The 18,131-nt window shown below is 41.9% G+C and overlaps 1 protein-coding gene across 22 annotated transcripts in view; it reads right to left on the reverse strand.

The window, feature by feature from the left end:
- MED12L (mediator complex subunit 12L) overlaps positions 1 to 18,131 on the reverse strand; it is a 145,626-nt gene that overhangs the window by 122,889 nt on the left and 4,606 nt on the right. For 20 of the 22 annotated variants that reach the window (XM_067002309.1, XM_067002314.1, XM_067002311.1 and 17 more), the window contains exons 2-10: positions 15,664 to 15,768; positions 13,659 to 13,850; positions 12,095 to 12,254; positions 8,593 to 8,762; positions 7,744 to 7,854; positions 7,092 to 7,361; positions 4,743 to 4,892; positions 4,115 to 4,214; positions 2,927 to 3,063 (exon numbers count right to left, since the gene is read on the reverse strand). In XM_067002309.1, coding sequence (XP_066858410.1) covers positions 2,927 to 3,063; positions 4,115 to 4,214; positions 4,743 to 4,892; positions 7,092 to 7,361; positions 7,744 to 7,854; positions 8,593 to 8,762; positions 12,095 to 12,254; positions 13,659 to 13,850; positions 15,664 to 15,768 — 1,395 coding nt within the window. Of the gene's footprint in view, positions 1 to 2,926; positions 3,064 to 4,114; positions 4,215 to 4,742; positions 4,893 to 7,091; positions 7,362 to 7,743; positions 7,855 to 8,592; positions 8,763 to 12,094; positions 12,255 to 13,658; positions 13,851 to 15,663; positions 15,769 to 15,889; positions 17,704 to 18,131 lie in introns of those variants that run through there. The other 2 variants (XM_067002328.1, XM_067002327.1) reach the window with 2 other exon arrangements.

The following is an 18,131-nucleotide window of genomic DNA, read 5'->3' on the forward strand; positions in this document are numbered from 1 at the left end:
CTTTCAGGCTTACACGAGTTGCCATCTGAAATCAGAACATACAAGACCTCTTGACTTATGACCTTTTCTGCCTAGGAAAAACAGCCTAAGTTTATTAAGTGGGGAGGAAATAGAGAGACAAAAAGAGACAAACAGCTTTTCATGTGGGAACATCCTCATGCGCTTCAACTTGCAGAGCGTGAGCCAGGCCCCAGGCCCACGGGACACCAAACCGCCACCTAGCGGCCCCGCAGCCCGCTGGAGAAAGCAGGCAAGCCCCAGAAGCATCCGAGAGGACTTGGCCACGGGCACTCAGTCTGCCCATGAGGTAAGCAGCTAACAAAACTAGTAAACGTGAATGTAACGGTAAAAGTTCAAATGTAAAAACACACAGCAAGGACTATAAATCAGATATTCAGCAACATGAGGCAACCTCACTTGGCTGCCAAAAGTTAAGCCTGAGGCAAGCAACAACAGTCTTGAAAACTCCAGAGGACTTTAGAAGCTATAGATTATCTAAATGTTGAATTTCATACCAGCTCCAAACCCGGTAAGGTACAACTGAAACTTTCAAGGTCAAGTTTTCTTCTCTCAGAAAGACATTAAAAACCTCTTCGTCTGCTTTCCCTACAATATCCCGTGACAACTGTGCAAACACAGGTACGTCATCGCTTTTGTATGACAATGCTTTCTTACTACTCATCATCCTTCATCTCAGAGTAAAATCATTATGCCATTAAAAGATAGGCAGCCCTGCAAATTAGCCAGACAGACCTTGATAAAGATGTTTGGTACCAGAGGCGGGGAACACATCTTTAAGAGAGCTGTTCAGGAGCCAAAACAGACGTATTTTCAAGGCAACCCAACCTCAGGTCGTAAAGTAACACTTAACAAACATAATAATAGCAGACAACCCGCAACAAGAACAGAACAGAATAATTACCTTGCCTTCAGAACACTCACTACCAACACTGCCTCTTGAAACACAAAAAAATGGTTTGTAAATACAATTGTAACTGGAAGTTAGAAAAACCTTTCGAAACGTAGGAAGGGGAAAAGTATATATATAAAAACAAATGTAGAAGGGCAACAACACAGAACTACATCAGCTGACCCCAAAAACAGATGCAAACAAAAAGCTAGCACTTAAAACATATTAAACCCTATCCATTAAAAAAAAGACACGTGTGTGTTAAAAATCCTGACTGCATCCAAGAGTCAATGTCATGAACTTTCAGCAACTTCACCTGTCTGATATAACAGCTCTCCTTTATCTATTTCTTCACCACCCTTAAATTTTACCTTTGCAGATGCTTTGTGCATTTGTCTTAGGCCCCTGAAAGGCTACAATCCATCTAATCACCTGCCTCTCAAAAGGCATAAAGCATTTCAAAATGCACAGAGTGGTAATCCTCATCCTGCTGTTCTGAATGCCAGCTGTCCAACACAACAGACCTCTGTATGAAGACAAGAACTGGAATTCAACAGTTGGAAGGAGTGCCAGAACACGGTCTATTGAACACCAATTTTCATTTCAAGACCACAGGACAAATCTTACCAGGGTATGAACTGGCAAAGGGATAAAAAATTCAATGTAGAAATCATGCAAGTTAACCTTTCTTCCACATGAGATCAGAAAAAAAGCTTGAATGAACCCAGATTTAATCTGAGCTATACAAAAATTTTAGCAATTATTATTTCAATACAGTTAATATATTTCAAATTGAAGCCAAATTTTTAACATGAGTTATGATGAAATGTATATTACATAACAAAGAAGCTAACATTATAATATATATATATGTACATAGCAATTTCACAGCTATATGAGATGCATAATACTGCAAGTACCACATAACTAAAGATTTCTAATGCTTTGAGCTGGACTGCATAAGACTAAACTTGAGAAAATGTAGAAACTCTGCAATCAAGAAAGGCTCATCCCAGATGATTCAAAACACAACCATTGTTGCTGGCATGAGACACCTGTATTTTTTCCTCTCATGATCACAATAATGTGCCTGAAATACAAAGCCAACTCTGGCAAGTCTTTCATTCCTACCTACCAGTTCTGAGCTTCACATGCAGAGTTGGTTGGCAGGTATATCTGTATGGAAATATTTCCAAAGAGATCTTATCTCCCCACCAACATATTCTGTTCATTTATTGCAAAAGTCATTATAATACTGAATGACTATTACTATGCAGTGTTTCTGTGCAGTATAGGGCCTTGCATTATGAATATCAACCACTAAGAACATGAAGTTATAAAGAAAAAAAAAGGTATATTAGAAAAACAAACCACTTTGCAAAAAACGTTTTTACAACATTAACATAAGCAGCTATGACAGATTCACTGCTATTTTCCACTTGAAATTTTACTTTGTAAGTGTATTGTTAAAGCTGGTTATTCTTTTCCCCAAACACCTTCCAAGGAAGCTCAAGAGTCTGACATTACACATAGGCCCAATGATGCTGTCATCTGCATTGTGCAAAAAAAAAAAAAAAAAAGTAAAATGTCGAAGACTTCCGATAATGATTTTTATGATCTCTAAAAATGGTTTTAGTAGCACAGGTAAAAATATCAAAAAAACAAAGTACGTGATTTTAGAATATTTTAATATATTTAATAAGCCATTAATGTAAAACTTTCTACAATAGATGTAAAAGTGTAAAAAAAAAAAAAAAGACAATACCCAATTCACGACCCAAAAGATGATCCAAAAAAACATGTATTCTCCTAAATGAGTTTTACAGTATATTACACTGAAGTTATAAGAGCAAAGAGCTGTTTACTCCTAATAAACCAGATGTTGAATAATAATTTTAAAAAAAAAAAAAGCTTTTGTATCAAGTCTATACTTACACACACACACATAAACAATTCTCAAAAGTAAAAATAAAATCCACTGTCTACAGATTACACAGTGAGAAGAGTGGTCATTACCTCTTGGTTATCTTTATTCTGGTTTGCCCAAAAAATCTTATGATAAAGCGTCTCCATTGAATTGCTGGAATCTGATCTGTCAAAACAATGTCGATCCAACACTTCTAAGGTGTGCAAAACTCGGCTGATGGTTACCCCTAGATATGGGAGTTAGAGGAGAAAAAAAAGTCTAAACAGGAAGATGTTGTGGGATTTAAGGCATTATCAGTCACAACCATTACAAGCAGCAGGACAGCACAGGATCCTGTATGAGTCAGCAGAAGCAGGAACCATCCACTTGCCACCAACACGGAATCCACTTCTCAGTGACTGCAGTGGAGGGCCGTCACTACTGCTGGCAGGTTTACCTGTAAGCATTTATGTTGCTGCCATCCTCTAGTAGAGGAAAAAGCTGACACGCTGGACTCCTAATGGTTTAAATCACAAGCAATTCAGCTGCAAAAGGCAAATCTGAGCCACAGTACCACACTGAAGTTCAGAGGCCCTCAAAACATCTGTGAGAATGACCACCAATAAGTTTAGGCTGAGAGACTTCCCTAACACACATGTGGATGGTAACATCTGTTGATCAACAGATGAGCAAGTTAAACAAACAAAACCCCTACACTAAGAATAGCGCTAGTACGCCAAAGTTCTCCAAGCACAGAATGACCAGAAACAGACAGCAGCCTAAAAGCCCATACAAATCTTTATTTGATGTTTATCTCATTGTTAGGTGGCTGCTTGTACTCTCCATAGCCTGATTTCTACAGATAACTTATTTTTTTTGGTCACGGAAAAGAAAGCTCAAGTACAAGCTTCAAAGAGTAAATGTATATTTTCTAATTTTGTATGTTTTACAAACATATTTCAAGCAAGAATCTCTGTCCTACTTAACCCTACCTAAGCTGTAAACAAGCTCTTTCAGACACATTTCTCACCTAGGTACCCAGCTCGTCCAGGAGCTGCAAGTACCCAAGCCCAAACCTGATTTTTTTTAGCTTTTACCCAACACTTCCACATTAGTGTTATATTACAAGTACAAAACCTGAGGACTTTGTGGAGAAATGCTGGCTGGCTGTTACATTACATCCATCTGCCAACTCTAATACTAGAATTAAGCACGGTGCACCAGGTTCATACTCAAAGAAGGAGAACAGATGCAAACCCTAAGACTCCCAGCATTTTCTTCATTTTGACTTGTCTTACCTGCAGTTGATTCTTGGCACTTGTCAAAAGACCATCGCACCTCCACAGCGCGACCTCTTTGTTTTATCTGCTGTTCTACTTCATAAATCTTTGCCCGAACCTGTTAAAAAAAAAAAAAAGGTAGTTGCTAATTAGCTAGTCGTAGGAAGTCTCAATTTTCACTTCAAGTTTGTGACAGGTTTCTCACCAGCAGCAAGGTACCCTATGGCATTCCCCAGCACTTCCTACATTTGGGAACAACAAACTAAAGTATGTTCTGTTCAAATGCTTTCATCACTTAAGAATCATTTTGTACAATAAAATATCTTTTCATGTAAGCTCCTTAGATTCAACCCAATGGAAGTTAACTTTCAATGTGTCTGAAAAGTCACATCTCAGAAATGGTATGACAAGCTTCCTCTTATTTGCCATTTTACATCTTAAAGTAACTGAAAAACATCTGAATGTAAATAAAATCCCAGATATTTTCACAAAATCGGTACCTGACTGAAGAAACTAAGGTCATCAAACACTAGCACATCAGCAGAACTACTGAAATATATAAATTTAGGTATAGTCCTCGTGAATGCAAATCACTTTTGGGGATATAAAATACATCTTAGTAAACTGAAAATTAAAAAGAGCTTACCTGTTGATTAAATGATGAATTTCCACCTGGCATAGGTAAACTAGATGGAGCAACTTGAAGTAAATCCAGAGGCGAGCCTGGATTAATGTTCTTATTTTCATTTGTGGAATAATTCCACACCAAGGCACTTGGGCAACAAAGAGTTACAGTCTGTAAGCAATAGGATAAAACAGAAGTAGTACATGATAGACAAGACCAACAATACCAATAACAAGAGTCCATGAGACTAGAACCATTTTTGGCCTGTTACAGTGAAAGAAACAAATGACAATCCTATTCACAATCACTTTAAAACATCCATTTGAAGAAATTAAATTACTATGTTATTTTCCTTCTTCATTATTAAAACTTGTATTTAAATACATGCATGTTCAATTCCCATTTGTATTGCTTTTATAATGCCACCGAAAAACATCACCAAAGGTGAATTTCAGTCAGATCCCCTCTGTGACACATGAATGGGCTTCAGAAAAAAAGGACTTTTGGTGTTTAGCTTTCAGAAAGAAGCTACGTATGAAAAATTTAAATTTAAGAAATTAATTAAAATGAATTCTTCTCTCAAGATTCTAAAACCCACAAGTCACTGAAATGCACCAGTAACTTAACATTTACCTCAAAAGAAAGATTTTGCGTTGACAGGCTTCAAAACAATCATTTTACAACAGCTTGAAGGCAGATACCTATTACTCTTTAGCATCTAGTAATGTACAGAGCAAAAGCAGAAAGCTTTGATGTTTTGTGGTCAGACATTAAATATCATCTAAAGTGATGGCAGTTGGTTCATCTTATGGATTATTATTTTTGAAACTGCTGGATTACTTGTTGGGATGTTCTCCCAGTCCAAACTGCAAAGTAGTAATTTAGCAAAAAGGTTGCCTAGAGAAACGGTCCTTTGAAGAACCAAAGATCTTATCTGAAACAGAGCTGTCCTCTGGACCCACTTGGTAGCACAAGAAAAAGGGGTGAAAAAAAACCACAAAGAGCACACACACAAAAGAAAAAAATAAAACGAATAGTACAGGAAGAGCAGAATGATCACCCACTGTGTTGTTAGTAGAGAAAAGCTGTAAAGCTGCCAAATGAATACACAATATAGCCCATGATGGAGACAAACGCTGATGCTCCTGTGACAGATCTACGTTCAATAGGAAAAGAAGTTACAGAATGCTTAGAGTCAGGCAGGATCTAACTTTCTGCACTCGTACACCCGTGGCGGGGGGCGGAGAAGCTGTGCTCCCCACCTACATGCTTCAGATAGCACTGGCTGAGCCTTCCCTGCGTGCAGCTCAGCCTCCAGGCTCTAACCTCCGGGTGGTGCTACGGCTGTGAGAAAGCAGCAGCCCTGCGAGGAGGAGCTGCCTGTCACAAGAAAACATTTTTATTTTTTTAAACTGTGGCAGCAGTTAAACACTGGAAGAGGATGCTCAGAGAAGTGGTAGAGGTATTCAGAACCCGACTGGACATGGTCCTGGACAGGCTGCTCTCGCTCACTGTGCCTAAGCAAAGGGATGGGCTACGTGATCTCCATGGGTCCCTGCCAACCTCACCCACGCTGCGATCTTGTGATCCCACAATCATCAGCACACTCCTGGTAGCACAACTAGGAGAGCTCTGTACAATCCCCAGAGGCAGACACTGAGCAGGCAACAGCAGGAGGGTTTGAGGAAGTCTCCGCAGGAAGGCTAACAGCAGCAGCAGACCATCACACAAACCCTTTTTAGGAAAGAACTACTCCTGACAATCCTAGCATCACTGACCAATAAGCACAAATGAAGTTTCTTCTGCCCCACTGTCCTAAAAACTGCAAAAGTTGGTAAGGCAACAAACCGTCTGTAACCCTGACAAAGTCTGAACAGTCGGCATAGGCACCAAGCACCCACAACAAGCTGGAGGAAGCAAGGAAATCCTCAAAGGTTAGGGCTTGCAGGAGTCAGTATGGTGCTGTCTTCTGTCCAGCTGCGCTCAGCAAAGACAAACTGGGTCTGGCATAAATGAGCAGGTTCACTGGTGATGAAAAGAAGCTGCACAGAGCTTGCTGCAACCAGAAACTCCATCGCAGAGCGGAGGCCTGGCCGCTCCTGCCAGCAGAGCTGCTCCCTCTCGTGGCAGAGGTGCAGACAGACACACAGACAGCCCGAGTCTGCAGGCGGTTCTGCCACCGCTCCTCACACAGCGTTAAGAATCCACCCTCCAGCTCCCTCCAGATCCGCTCAGTCCTCTCAGGTTACCTGATGCAGCTGCATTTCAGACCACGATCACCACACCTTGTCAAACCCAGGAGCACGCTGTTTTCCAACAAACTGAATGGTTACAGCCTTACAAACAAGGAGCAACAAAGCACCGGCTCACCTGCAGCATACAACTAAGTCCATACACCAGAGGACGATGTTGTGGGCAGGAGAGGAAATCTGAGCAGGCTAGCTGTACCGGGCTCACCGCAGGACCAGGTGCGGTCGGACTTGGGGCTGCCAAAGGAGGGTTACTTGGTCCAATTATCATATGAGGAGAATGTGCAGCTACAAGGTTAGGACCATCGCTTAACAATAACGACAGGCGTCTGGCACAAAAGTAAGCAAGGCGACGGGATAGGTAAGCTGATTGAACAAACTCTTCTGAATACTGAAATTAAAAAAAAATGAGTTTACTACTCCACATACTCATTTTTCATTAACAATCTAACACATAACATGCATAAACTACAAGGGACTACAAAGGAGTATCCTAAATGCAAATCTGTAGTTCAGTCTCTTTAAAAATTTCATCTGTCCTGCAGGACCAGCTACAGAAAAAGAAACCTCCTATCAATTCAAGTTGAGAAGGATTATAAAGTTTAAAGGTGTTTATATATTCCAAACATGCACCACGCAATGTATTTCCCCAACTGTCTTACGTAAAAATCCCTACACAGATTTTAACACCACAAATATTACAATCATTTAACATGTATAAGTCATGCTTACATTGATTCTATAAATCACATGGCTTTAAACCACGCACATACCTGCAACATTAGCGGCAGCAACAGCTTAAGAAGATCATCATCAGTAGGTCTGATTTTTTCCAAAACATCCAGTATCCATGTCAAATACTCATGTCTCTCGAGCATTCCTTCCTTAAAGGATTTTAATAAATGCATCACTCGTTAACTGGGAGCACTAAACAAGAAGGTGTGTAATTACAAGTTTAATTTCATTTCTGGTTTAACTCTCATTAGCCATGGCAGCTACCAGGACGCTCATACATCACTGTACATGCAAGAAACAACCACCATCACAGCATCCGCATGGATAAGGGGCCGTGACCGGGATTCAGAGTTATTTCTACTCCAGGAACAAAGCAGCATTCTTCCTTGGAGGCTTCTACCACCGTCACTGCTCGAGCTCAGATGACCTTGGGTCAGTGTCTAGCAGGACTTCTGCTTACACTAAGCCACAACATGTCTTCAGCTGAAGGCTGTGTGACTGGGGACCCCAGGTGTCCCAGCTCCCTGGCCCGTGCAGCCTGCAAAGGTGGGCATGGGCTAGAACAACATGGAACTGAACAGCCAGGTCGCCACTCGAACACCCAAGGCTTCGTGCTCCACAGCGACCGCAGCCTGACTCACAATCATTAAACACACCCTTAAAAGATGGGATAACATAGGAAGAGAAAGAATAATTGAGTACATTGCTGCAATCACAATCAAGGACAATAAGCAAATCAAAGTTTCTTCAGCTAGCAGATCTCTAAAATGAATTAGCATTTAAAATTTATTCAAGCCTTATGACAGAAACTACCAGTAATATCTAAAATTCAACTTTCCAAGAACAGTGACCTCAAAAAAAAATCCAGTCACTTCTTAAAGTATTACCTGAAACATGTAAAATGACAATTTTTCATTATATTCCCACTGCTTCAAGGCCTGTTCCATCTCTTGAGGCATCACCACAGAGCCGTTGCCTTGGCTGGATGTCACATGGTAGAACTCTGCAACCTTTGCCAGCTGCTCCCGAAGGTATCTGGTTATAATTTGAGTCCATTCTACAGAATAAGTTCACAATTAGAACACTTCAGATGACAAAAGGTTTCTTTCACAGTGAGAATTGAAACAAATTCATGTTGAAAAATATTTCTCCAAAGCATTAACACATGGTTGCATAATGCAGCACCCAGTGTGAATTAATGGGCTTTTTATGTGCCTCTCCTTTGCGCTGTTCCCAAAGCACATATATATACTGTCAGGCACGCAAGCAGCCTGCTAGCTTAGCGTGACGTAAAAAGCGCAGATACGAGCTATGCCTTCAGGGAATCACCTGTCTCTTTCATCAGAGTTCAGCATTCAACCACTAAACAGCTTTGAAACAGATCAAATAAATATACTTCATTACTTGCTTCCATACGGAGGTTTATTCCCCTCTTCCCTCCCCCTCCAAATACAGCCACCAGAACACTAAACAGCGCTTTGCAGGAGCAATGGGATGTAAGATTGTTCTTTCTGCAATCACTGAAACAGACAACTCCTCCGGATTTTTCCTCTGATGAGAATGCAGAAGTTCAGAGGCAGCTCCTCAGGTCAAACTGACCTGCACAGTGCGGAGGTTTGCAATTAAGACTGATTCGCTTTTCTTTGTGATACATAAGATAGTAGGTACCGTTCACCAAATACACAAACCTACCCAGAACTATCAGCTTTTCTCTATGCTCCAGCAGTGATTCTATACTTAGTATAACTGCGAGAAATTAGTAAACTAAAGTAAATTGCTTGATCGTACACAGAAAGCTTTGGGAAAATAGGAATTGTAAAGAAGGCATACTCTGAACAGTGTAACTGGGACGACCAAGGATAGCTGTTACTATCTCACAAACATCTGACAGAGTTGCATGTGATCAACATGCAGCGTATTTTGGAAGAGCACACTTTCACGAATGCGTAATGCAATTGCTTTGACAACCTAAGCCTGTTCACTGCCAGAGTTACAGGAACTAGGGCTCAAACACAACTATTCTTACTGTTTGCTACCCACCTCAGATTTCAGCTAGTGCTTTCCTTCTATGTTTTTTTTCCCCTTTGAATTTCTAACTGACAGTTCTGTTAACTGAATATTCTGTCATAGAATATTCGTTGAATGCTTTTCTAACCAAACCTGAAATTTCTCTATGAAGCTAGTGGGTTTCAGTGTTTTCATATAGGTACTAACTAGATTTACCTCCAACATTCACTCACTTTTGGAAAAACAATTCCAAATCCACTATATCACGCTTGTTTTCATGTCACGGTATGAAAGAATAATTTTCCCAAAGCAATTACCAAAATCTCTGTGCTACTGAGTTAGAACAACACAACCACCTTTCTGTTACCTAGGGGACAGATCCAGAACATTTTGGGGAATGTCAAAGACTACATAGTAATACACATCAAATTACTTCCCCCAAAAATTCCAAGTAACCTAACAATTTGGACAGACGACATAATATTCAGCATCACTTTTGGCACAGTTACAGTGGAAATCTGCCTCAGAACACTCGCTGATAAAAATCACAGGCCCCTCAGCCCACCAGTACTCCCTGGCCTCACCCGTTCTCCTTGTGAAGCAGATGCCACCGTCAGGCCAGCCAAAAGCAGAGCCGGAGCAGGAGTCCCTGTGCCCCCCTCCACCACACACCACCACCTTTCACTGTCCGAGGAAGAAAAGAGCTACAGCTCAGAGGAGAGCAAACCAGATGACCTAGTACCTACCGCAACGGAGTGGGCAAACCTAGCTTGCCTTACCTGCTTGCTTTGCTTTCTCCCCCACTCCAAGACAACCAGGAAAGAGAGTGTTTAACGACACCATTAATGAGCATGCAACCAAAGCAAAGCAACATCACCAGTCTTCCTACCCAGCAGCACCATTTCTGTCCCCCAGCACAGTCAGAGGCGCTCTCTCACCCTTAGCAGTGCTACTCACGACAGATTAGGAAAGCAATCCACCTGCTCTCACCACCTGTTAAGTTTTCTACTAGGGTCTACCCCAAAAAATGCTCACGTGAATCAACAGAAAAGGAAGACAACCTAGGAGGTTAAAGAGAACAGAAGGGAAAAAAACAAAGGCAAGAGGACAGAGTTTAGGGCATGCCTAATGCCACTTGCTGAACTGCAGGCCGATACACCCAAGCCAGCCAGGACTATCCCTAAAGGACAGCAGCTCACAGGCCACACCAGCAGCACGGTACAGGCTTGCACAAAGATCCTCCAGACCAAGTCCTTGAGAGAGAGAGAAACAGAACCAGCAGGTATCAGCCTCCCTGTCCACTGCGCCACACAGGACTGCCCAGCTACAGGCACGCACCAGACTGAATCCACGAGGCTCTCTGACTCCCTCCTGTCCCAAAGCAGGGCAAGGTCAGAAGCAAACTTCACACAAGGGAAGCCAAAAGATGCTCATAGGGAAGCCTGTCAGTACTGCAGCCGCCCCCGTATAACTGAGCAAGGGATAAATACATCATATTCAGCAAGTACTTCAGAAGACCGTGCCACAAGGACCCCACATCTGTAACTATAAGGAAAAAATAGGTGTAAAATGTTCGCTGGGAAATGCTTTTTGGGCTTTAATTAGAAATTCAAAGTGAAAATGAATGCTTCAAGCCTAAAAATAAAAACAAACAAACAAGAAGAAGCAAAGTGAAAGAAACAACAAAATGAGTTGGTAGAAACATGTAAAAATTTCTCACAGCAGTATGGAGATGCTGCTAAACAACAGCATCTGATCACAGATGCTTTAAGGACAATGAAGGAAAAAGTTCATACCACGTAGTGGAAGAGTTGCAGCTATTGCATACAAACTGAGAGTAGAACTACAACTTTGCTAATAGTTACCATACCTTGGATCTCTAAAAGGTGCTCACTGTTCGGTCTACTGGCTTGGTGCCAGACAGTGTCATTTAACATTAATACTTAAAATAAATACATTACCACCTATGTTTTAACACATACACTTGCAAATTCATTTTGTTCCAGGCTTTCTAAATCAGCAGCTCAGTTTGCTCCTTGGTAACGTTTATCTTAGCACAGCCTTTGCCACTCCTGGCAACCCCACAGAGACTGGCACCAGTGGTTAAGACACAGCGCAGTCGGCTCCTCAGATACCGTGCATGGAGATTTAAGGAGAAACCAGCCGGGAGGAAAACAAGCTAACAGGGCTGTATTTATGCCGCATGGCTTTTTGTACTCTTTGACATACAATTCTAAGCAAAAACAATTAAAAAGACTTTTTATTCCCCTTCCCACAACACAGATTCATCTCCGGACATTCAGTAACACAAAAGCCACAACCAGGAATAGCAGGTCCTTTCAGCTATTACTATTCATTTGGACATTAAAGTTGTTTATTTACCTATATTTGGATCAGTGGCCTGGCGTTTCTTGATTTTAGCTTCAGAAATAGCAGCATAGTAGGCACACGTCATTTTGATCAGCCATGCCGCTCGTAGCAGTGGCACAGAATATTTTGCTAAGTAAGCAAAAACATCTTCTTTTTTACTGAGAATTGGAACCTGAAATAAAACAGGAAGCAAGTTATAGCACACAGTCCAAACAGCAGCTAGCACCTGCGGGTTAAGCCCAGGCCTCCTCTCCTCAACCCCTAACTAGCGGGACAGTGGCAGACCTCTTCAGCAACCTGGGAAACCACTAAGCTGACAAAGCCTCGTGTTTAGGCACACACAAAGAGGCACAACAAAAGAAAGGTACTGCCCCACACTTTCCCCAGGTTACACCAGGAGCATCCTTCCCCATCTTTGAGGTGCCTACAGGGCCACTAACAAACCTGCCAATACAGCCAAAGACATACGAAGTGCAGAAAGGGTCCTGCAAGGTGATCCTCAGAACTTCTGGAAAATAAGCACGTACTGAGATTTTGGTTATGCGTTCGGTTACACAGGTGCTGTCAGTACCCTGGGTGCCCCTGGCTCAGAGCCCAAAATAATGGAGTGCACCAGGGAAACAAGGTGGCCGGCTGCGACACGTGTCTGTGCCCAGCACAGAACAGGGCTGCTCCCACAAAACTTCCCGTGAAGAGCCACTCTGTTCCGTCACAGCAATCCTTAAGCCCTTCTGCATAAAGGTCGCATAACTTTTTAATGTATTTTTAAAGCAACATACATGAGTAAAAGACATTTCGCACCCAGTGGAGATAGAAGGGAGTGGAGGCACAAATACTACGCTTGCTGTCCGCCTACGAAAAATACTAATTACTCCTTCAAGAGTCTTCAACCTTTCTAAGGGAGTGCCTGGAGAACAGAAGCACATCAATGCAGAAAAGCACAGCAAACCAAACACAGATGATTTTCGGTAATGCTCTTTTGTAGTCATTCTAAGGTCTAGTCTACCCAATTAGTTTCAAAGGGCTCTTAACACGCTTATGTATGTCCATAAGCCCCTTTTTATTATTTTTTTTAAATCATAAATATCAAAAGAAATCTCTCTGGTGCTTTTATTCAGAAAGTTAACCTCTAATAAAGTTATAGGGAAACTTAAGAGTTGGTGGTATGCTTGCCTCTCCTCCTCTTTGTTGAGAAATTGCAGAATGCAAAAGCAGGAAATAGAATTTAAGATCTTACTACTATTTCTTTTGCAGTCAGCAGCAAAATCTCATTATTTCATAGGAACTCTTATTAATTACCCATTACCCTAATCTCAGTAAAAAAGGTACATCCCCAATAGCCACATTTCTTTTATAGAGTTGCCGATTTGTATCCATGTGCCTTTCATCCCACTTCTGATTTTCAAGAAGCTACTTCTAGTGTTAAATAAAACACAAAATAATAAAACATCTTTTTAAAAACAGATATAGCTTAAGCTCTAACCTTTTAACTTATTTTATGAATATCGCCTTGTCCTTACAGACCAATTCAGTGCAACCCAATATCCAAGAAATAGGGGAAGGAGTATTTTTATACCTTTTTTGCTAAAATAGTCAGTGGTTTACTTCCTGCTAAGTCTGTGAACCAGTTGTGAATTGCACTCTGAGACCGAGCAGTAACCAGCCAGTAGTTATCTTTGGCATTTACTTGTGGTTTCTTCTTTCCTGTGTCCTGGAACGTGTTAAGTTTTAGCTTTTCTGCTAATATGCTGCTAAAGTAAGCGCCAATCTGGTGGGGAAAAAAGGGAGGGAAAAAAAGAAGAAAATAACACATATGACAACCCAGTTAGCAAGCATCTATTGTACATTAATGCACATAAAGTCTTTATCTGAATAGATGCAGTCATCACTCTAGTCCAGGCTATCAGCCTAATAAGATTACACTTTAAAGCCCTGCAGCTAACAGATAGAGATCCCTGATATTAAAGCAACTGTGCAACGCTTTTGCAATATTGTTATAAAAGCTGCAGGCCAGCAAAACCAAGCCAAAGAAGACCAGGCCTCAAAGACAACAGAAATGCAGCCACCACTTACAATGACTTCACTGTAAATCACCAGAGGCACCTCACTCCAGGAGTTGAGTATCTCAGACTTAGGACCTGACACAGCATATTCTACAAGTGTCAGCATTTTATCATGCCATAAAGTGTATATACCAGTTGTTCACTTCTAATAAGAACAAACTACACTGCCACAAGAACTGTATCAATTGCCTTTGCATTGTCAGTTACAGCAGGCAAAACTTCAAAGATTTGCATAAGCTAGTAAGTTTCCTGACTTCTATTCAAAATGCCTCCACTTCCACTCACTACCTTCAGAATGAAAACATGGTAAGATTTCCTTACAGAGCACTTTCAATACCAAAACAGCGGGGGGGGAAGCGCCCAAAAGAGGTTTTAGTTACTGTGTTAGGCTATTTACATACCAAAATCACTATAATACAAATTAAATTTTAATTAATTTTTAAACCTGTCAGTAAGAATCGGGTGTTTGACTTTCAAATAAATACATTCATAGTTGGGTAATTTTAAAACCTATGAAAAGTTTTTAATGAGATACTGAACTTATTTTGGTAATTCTACACTTACATCTTCCAAACATCTATAAGCAATTCCTTATGAATTTGGTTTACTTTTCAGTTATGTTCAATAGTCAAAACAAGACTAATTAAAAAGTACCTGCAGGTGGAAATTCTAGCAAACAAAGTACGTAACAGAAAAACCTTTAACATTTCAACAATAACAACCTTGTCATTTACTTGTATCACTCCTTCTCATTTCAGATTTATGCTCTGCTAAAATAAAAGAGCATCACTGTAATAAGTAAATTCAAATGTTCCAATAAGCCATAAAACATCATATATTTTAAAAGTCTCTTTGTTGGAAAAGATTTTTTTAAGCTTCTTGATAAATTTCTCATTCAAAATTGTTTCTTTGTGTTTTTCCAACAGAAAAAAAAAAAGAGTATACAAATCTGGATAGCTTACTCCTTACTCCTTTTTTTTTTTCCTAAAGAGTTATAACTTTCAGTTTGGAAGATAATAGCTAATATTTTAGTGATTTTCATTGCTCTTTTGTATCTCAGATATCTTCAACTCTCAAAAAAACATAGGAGAGCTAGGTTAAGTGAGGAGAGCTAGGTTAAGTTTCACTAAACACTCCGAGAATATAATAGAAAACAGTCTGATGAAACTCATACAAGACCAAAGCAAGGTAATGGTTTGTAAACACTAGGAACTTCCAGGGACAGAGTCACTAACGGCTTTGTAAGTGAAGCAAATAAAAGAACAGGAGCAAAAATTAACATGTCTTCTACAACGAAGTGCAATAGCTATGTGTTGCTCTCAGTATGCGTGTCCTCCTCTGAAGACTGGTAACACCAGGTAGCAGGACCACAGCTCAGTGTTCCTGTATTAGTTCGGTAATTAACTTTAACATGAAGACTTCCAGCTAGAAAGCAAAGAAGTCGAGAACCAAGTATAACCATTGTCAGCTTGGTAGCAAGCTAAATAAATATACTCCAGGTAAAAAGCCAGGCCTTACCTTTGAGGCATTAATGACGATATTTCTAGCAGACCCATGCTCATCTCCAGAGAAGGCAGGTTGATTACTGAAGCCTTGCTTTACGTTCACTGCAGTAAGTTCATCCTGCAAAGAGTGTTTTAAGGATGAAAAAATGAAATGACAATTTCAGAAGCCGCATCATTCTGAGAAGCATGTTTTTACAAAGAAGTGTTATCTGTACGCTAGTCCATCACACTTGACTAACCCTTGAAATGCTTTGTACGTGCAGGATTCCAGCGAAGGGAAATGCAGCGCCTCTCCTATTCTCCGGTCCCCATTAAGTGTTCTCCTAACTACAGACTTCAAGGCCATAACTTGATAAGGATGGCAACCGTCCTGCTGAAGGAGGGGTGCTGCCCACAGAAAGGGTAGCAGAAAACAAGGCTCATCCTCCTTGGAAGTGAATCATCTCTGGCTTATCCGGAGGCACCGTCGCGGCTGCACACGTGGCCGGCACGAGGGCCTTGGAGCCGGGGCAGCCAGCAGCACCGGGCCGAGCACAGCACCCGCACGCATCCCGCCCCGCGAGGCCTCGCGGGAGCCCTCAGCGAGCACGGGTCAGAGCTGCACAGGCCGGAGAGCTTGCTTTGGTTCGTCCTTGGTCTATTCCCGAAGAGAAGGCAGAAAACTCCCTCGGCAAATCAGCCACCTGCCACCGAGCGTACTTTCATCAAGCCCAGCCTGCAGTCCGCGGACCACCTCTAGCAGACGAGATGTAAAAACCGTCCCCGAGATGACTATGAAACGACCCATGAAAACAAAGAGCAACTGAAAGGCAACCGAGCAAACAAACAAAATAAAAGAGGAGGAAAAAGAAGAAGAATGTAGTAACTTTATTAGAAGATTTGATTACTGGTTTTGGGCACCTTGTCCCCAAAAATAATGACCCAGAAACTTCCACTGAGTTTATTCTCTTGTGCTTTGCAATGCATTTCGCTTTTTAGTATTTTCTCAAAGTTTGTGAGTAACGCAGAAGACAGCACTGTATTTAGAAGAAATCTTAGCTCTCTAGGGTTTATGAAGTTAGCAAGCCTCATCTAAATTTTAAATGAAATCAACAAGAAGTGCTGGAGCACTCCTCCACCCACACTATCCCCAAGACAGCCTTGAAAACACAGATGAAGGCAGAGATGAAAGTGATCAAAGGGATTATAAGTAAATAAATAAAAGGTAAATGGCAAACAGATGGAGATATATGTTACTATTAGAGCCATTTCCACAGATGACCCCAGCTCTGTTATCTTTAAATTCTTCCTCTTCTGAAAAAAATCTGTCTAGATATAGCTACACTGAGAATAACTGAGAACTGTATGTGGCACTGCTGTAGCTACCGTTACTGTACGAGCAAGCTGGGGATGGACTGACAACACAAACACAGCAGTATTTTGGTTTTGTCTGGCTCAGATTTCTCCCTGCCTCCAGCCGTAGTTCAGAAATTTTAAACATGGAACACAGGACAGTTGCATAACCAAACACCAACTACAAATTAAATTAATAGACATGCCACCCATGAACACAACACGCAGAGATACAAACAAATCAACAATAAAAGTTCAGCCGAATGTTCGCAGGAGTTCTCATTACGTCTGACGCCAGCCCCACTAATGGCTCAGGGTTGTTTTCCACGAGCACAGCTGTTCTAGCAGGGGAACATTTCCTAGACGAAGCAGCAGGGACACCAGCACAGCTAAGCTGTGCAGCGCTGAACGCAGGAGGGTTAGGCATGCTTTCACTCGGCTCGATCCGCAAGCCCCTTCCTAACGACAAGCAGAGGAGCACGGCACGCTGCTGTCGCTGAGCGATCTGCGCTGGACCCGCCGCGCTCCTGCGGGGATTCACAGATTCACAGATTTCTCTAGGTTGGAAGAGACCTCAAGATCATCGAGTCCAACCTCCGACCTAACACTAAGTACTCCACTAAACCATATCCCTAAGCTCTACATCTAAACGTCTTTTAAAGACCTCCAGGGATGGTGACTCCACCACCTCCCTGGGCAGCCCGTTCCAATGCTTAATAACCCTTTCGGTAAAGAAGTACTTCCTAACATCCAACCTAAACCTCCCCTGTCGCAACTTTCGCCCATTCCCCCTCGTCCTGTCACCAGGCACGTGGGAGAATAGACCAACCCCCACCTCTCTACAGCCTCCTTTCAGGTAACTGTAGAGAGCGATGAGGTCGCCCCTGAGCCTCCTCTTCTCCAGGCTGAACAAGCCCAGCTCCCTCAGCCGCTCCTCGTAAGACTTGTTCTCCAGACCCCTCACAAGCTTGGTCGCCCTTCTCTGGACTCGCTCGAGCACGTCCATGTCCTTCCTGTAGCGAGGGGCCCAAAACTGAACACAGTACTCGAGGTGCGGCCTCACCAGAGCCGAGTACAGGGGCACAATCACTTCCCTCGACCTGCTGGCCACACTGCTTCTTATGCAGGCCAGGATGCCGTTGGCCCTCT

Source organism: Anser cygnoides, chromosome 9, assembly GCF_040182565.1.
Source record: "Anser cygnoides isolate HZ-2024a breed goose chromosome 9, Taihu_goose_T2T_genome, whole genome shotgun sequence".
NCBI classification, from domain to species: domain Eukaryota; kingdom Metazoa; phylum Chordata; class Aves; order Anseriformes; family Anatidae; genus Anser; species Anser cygnoides.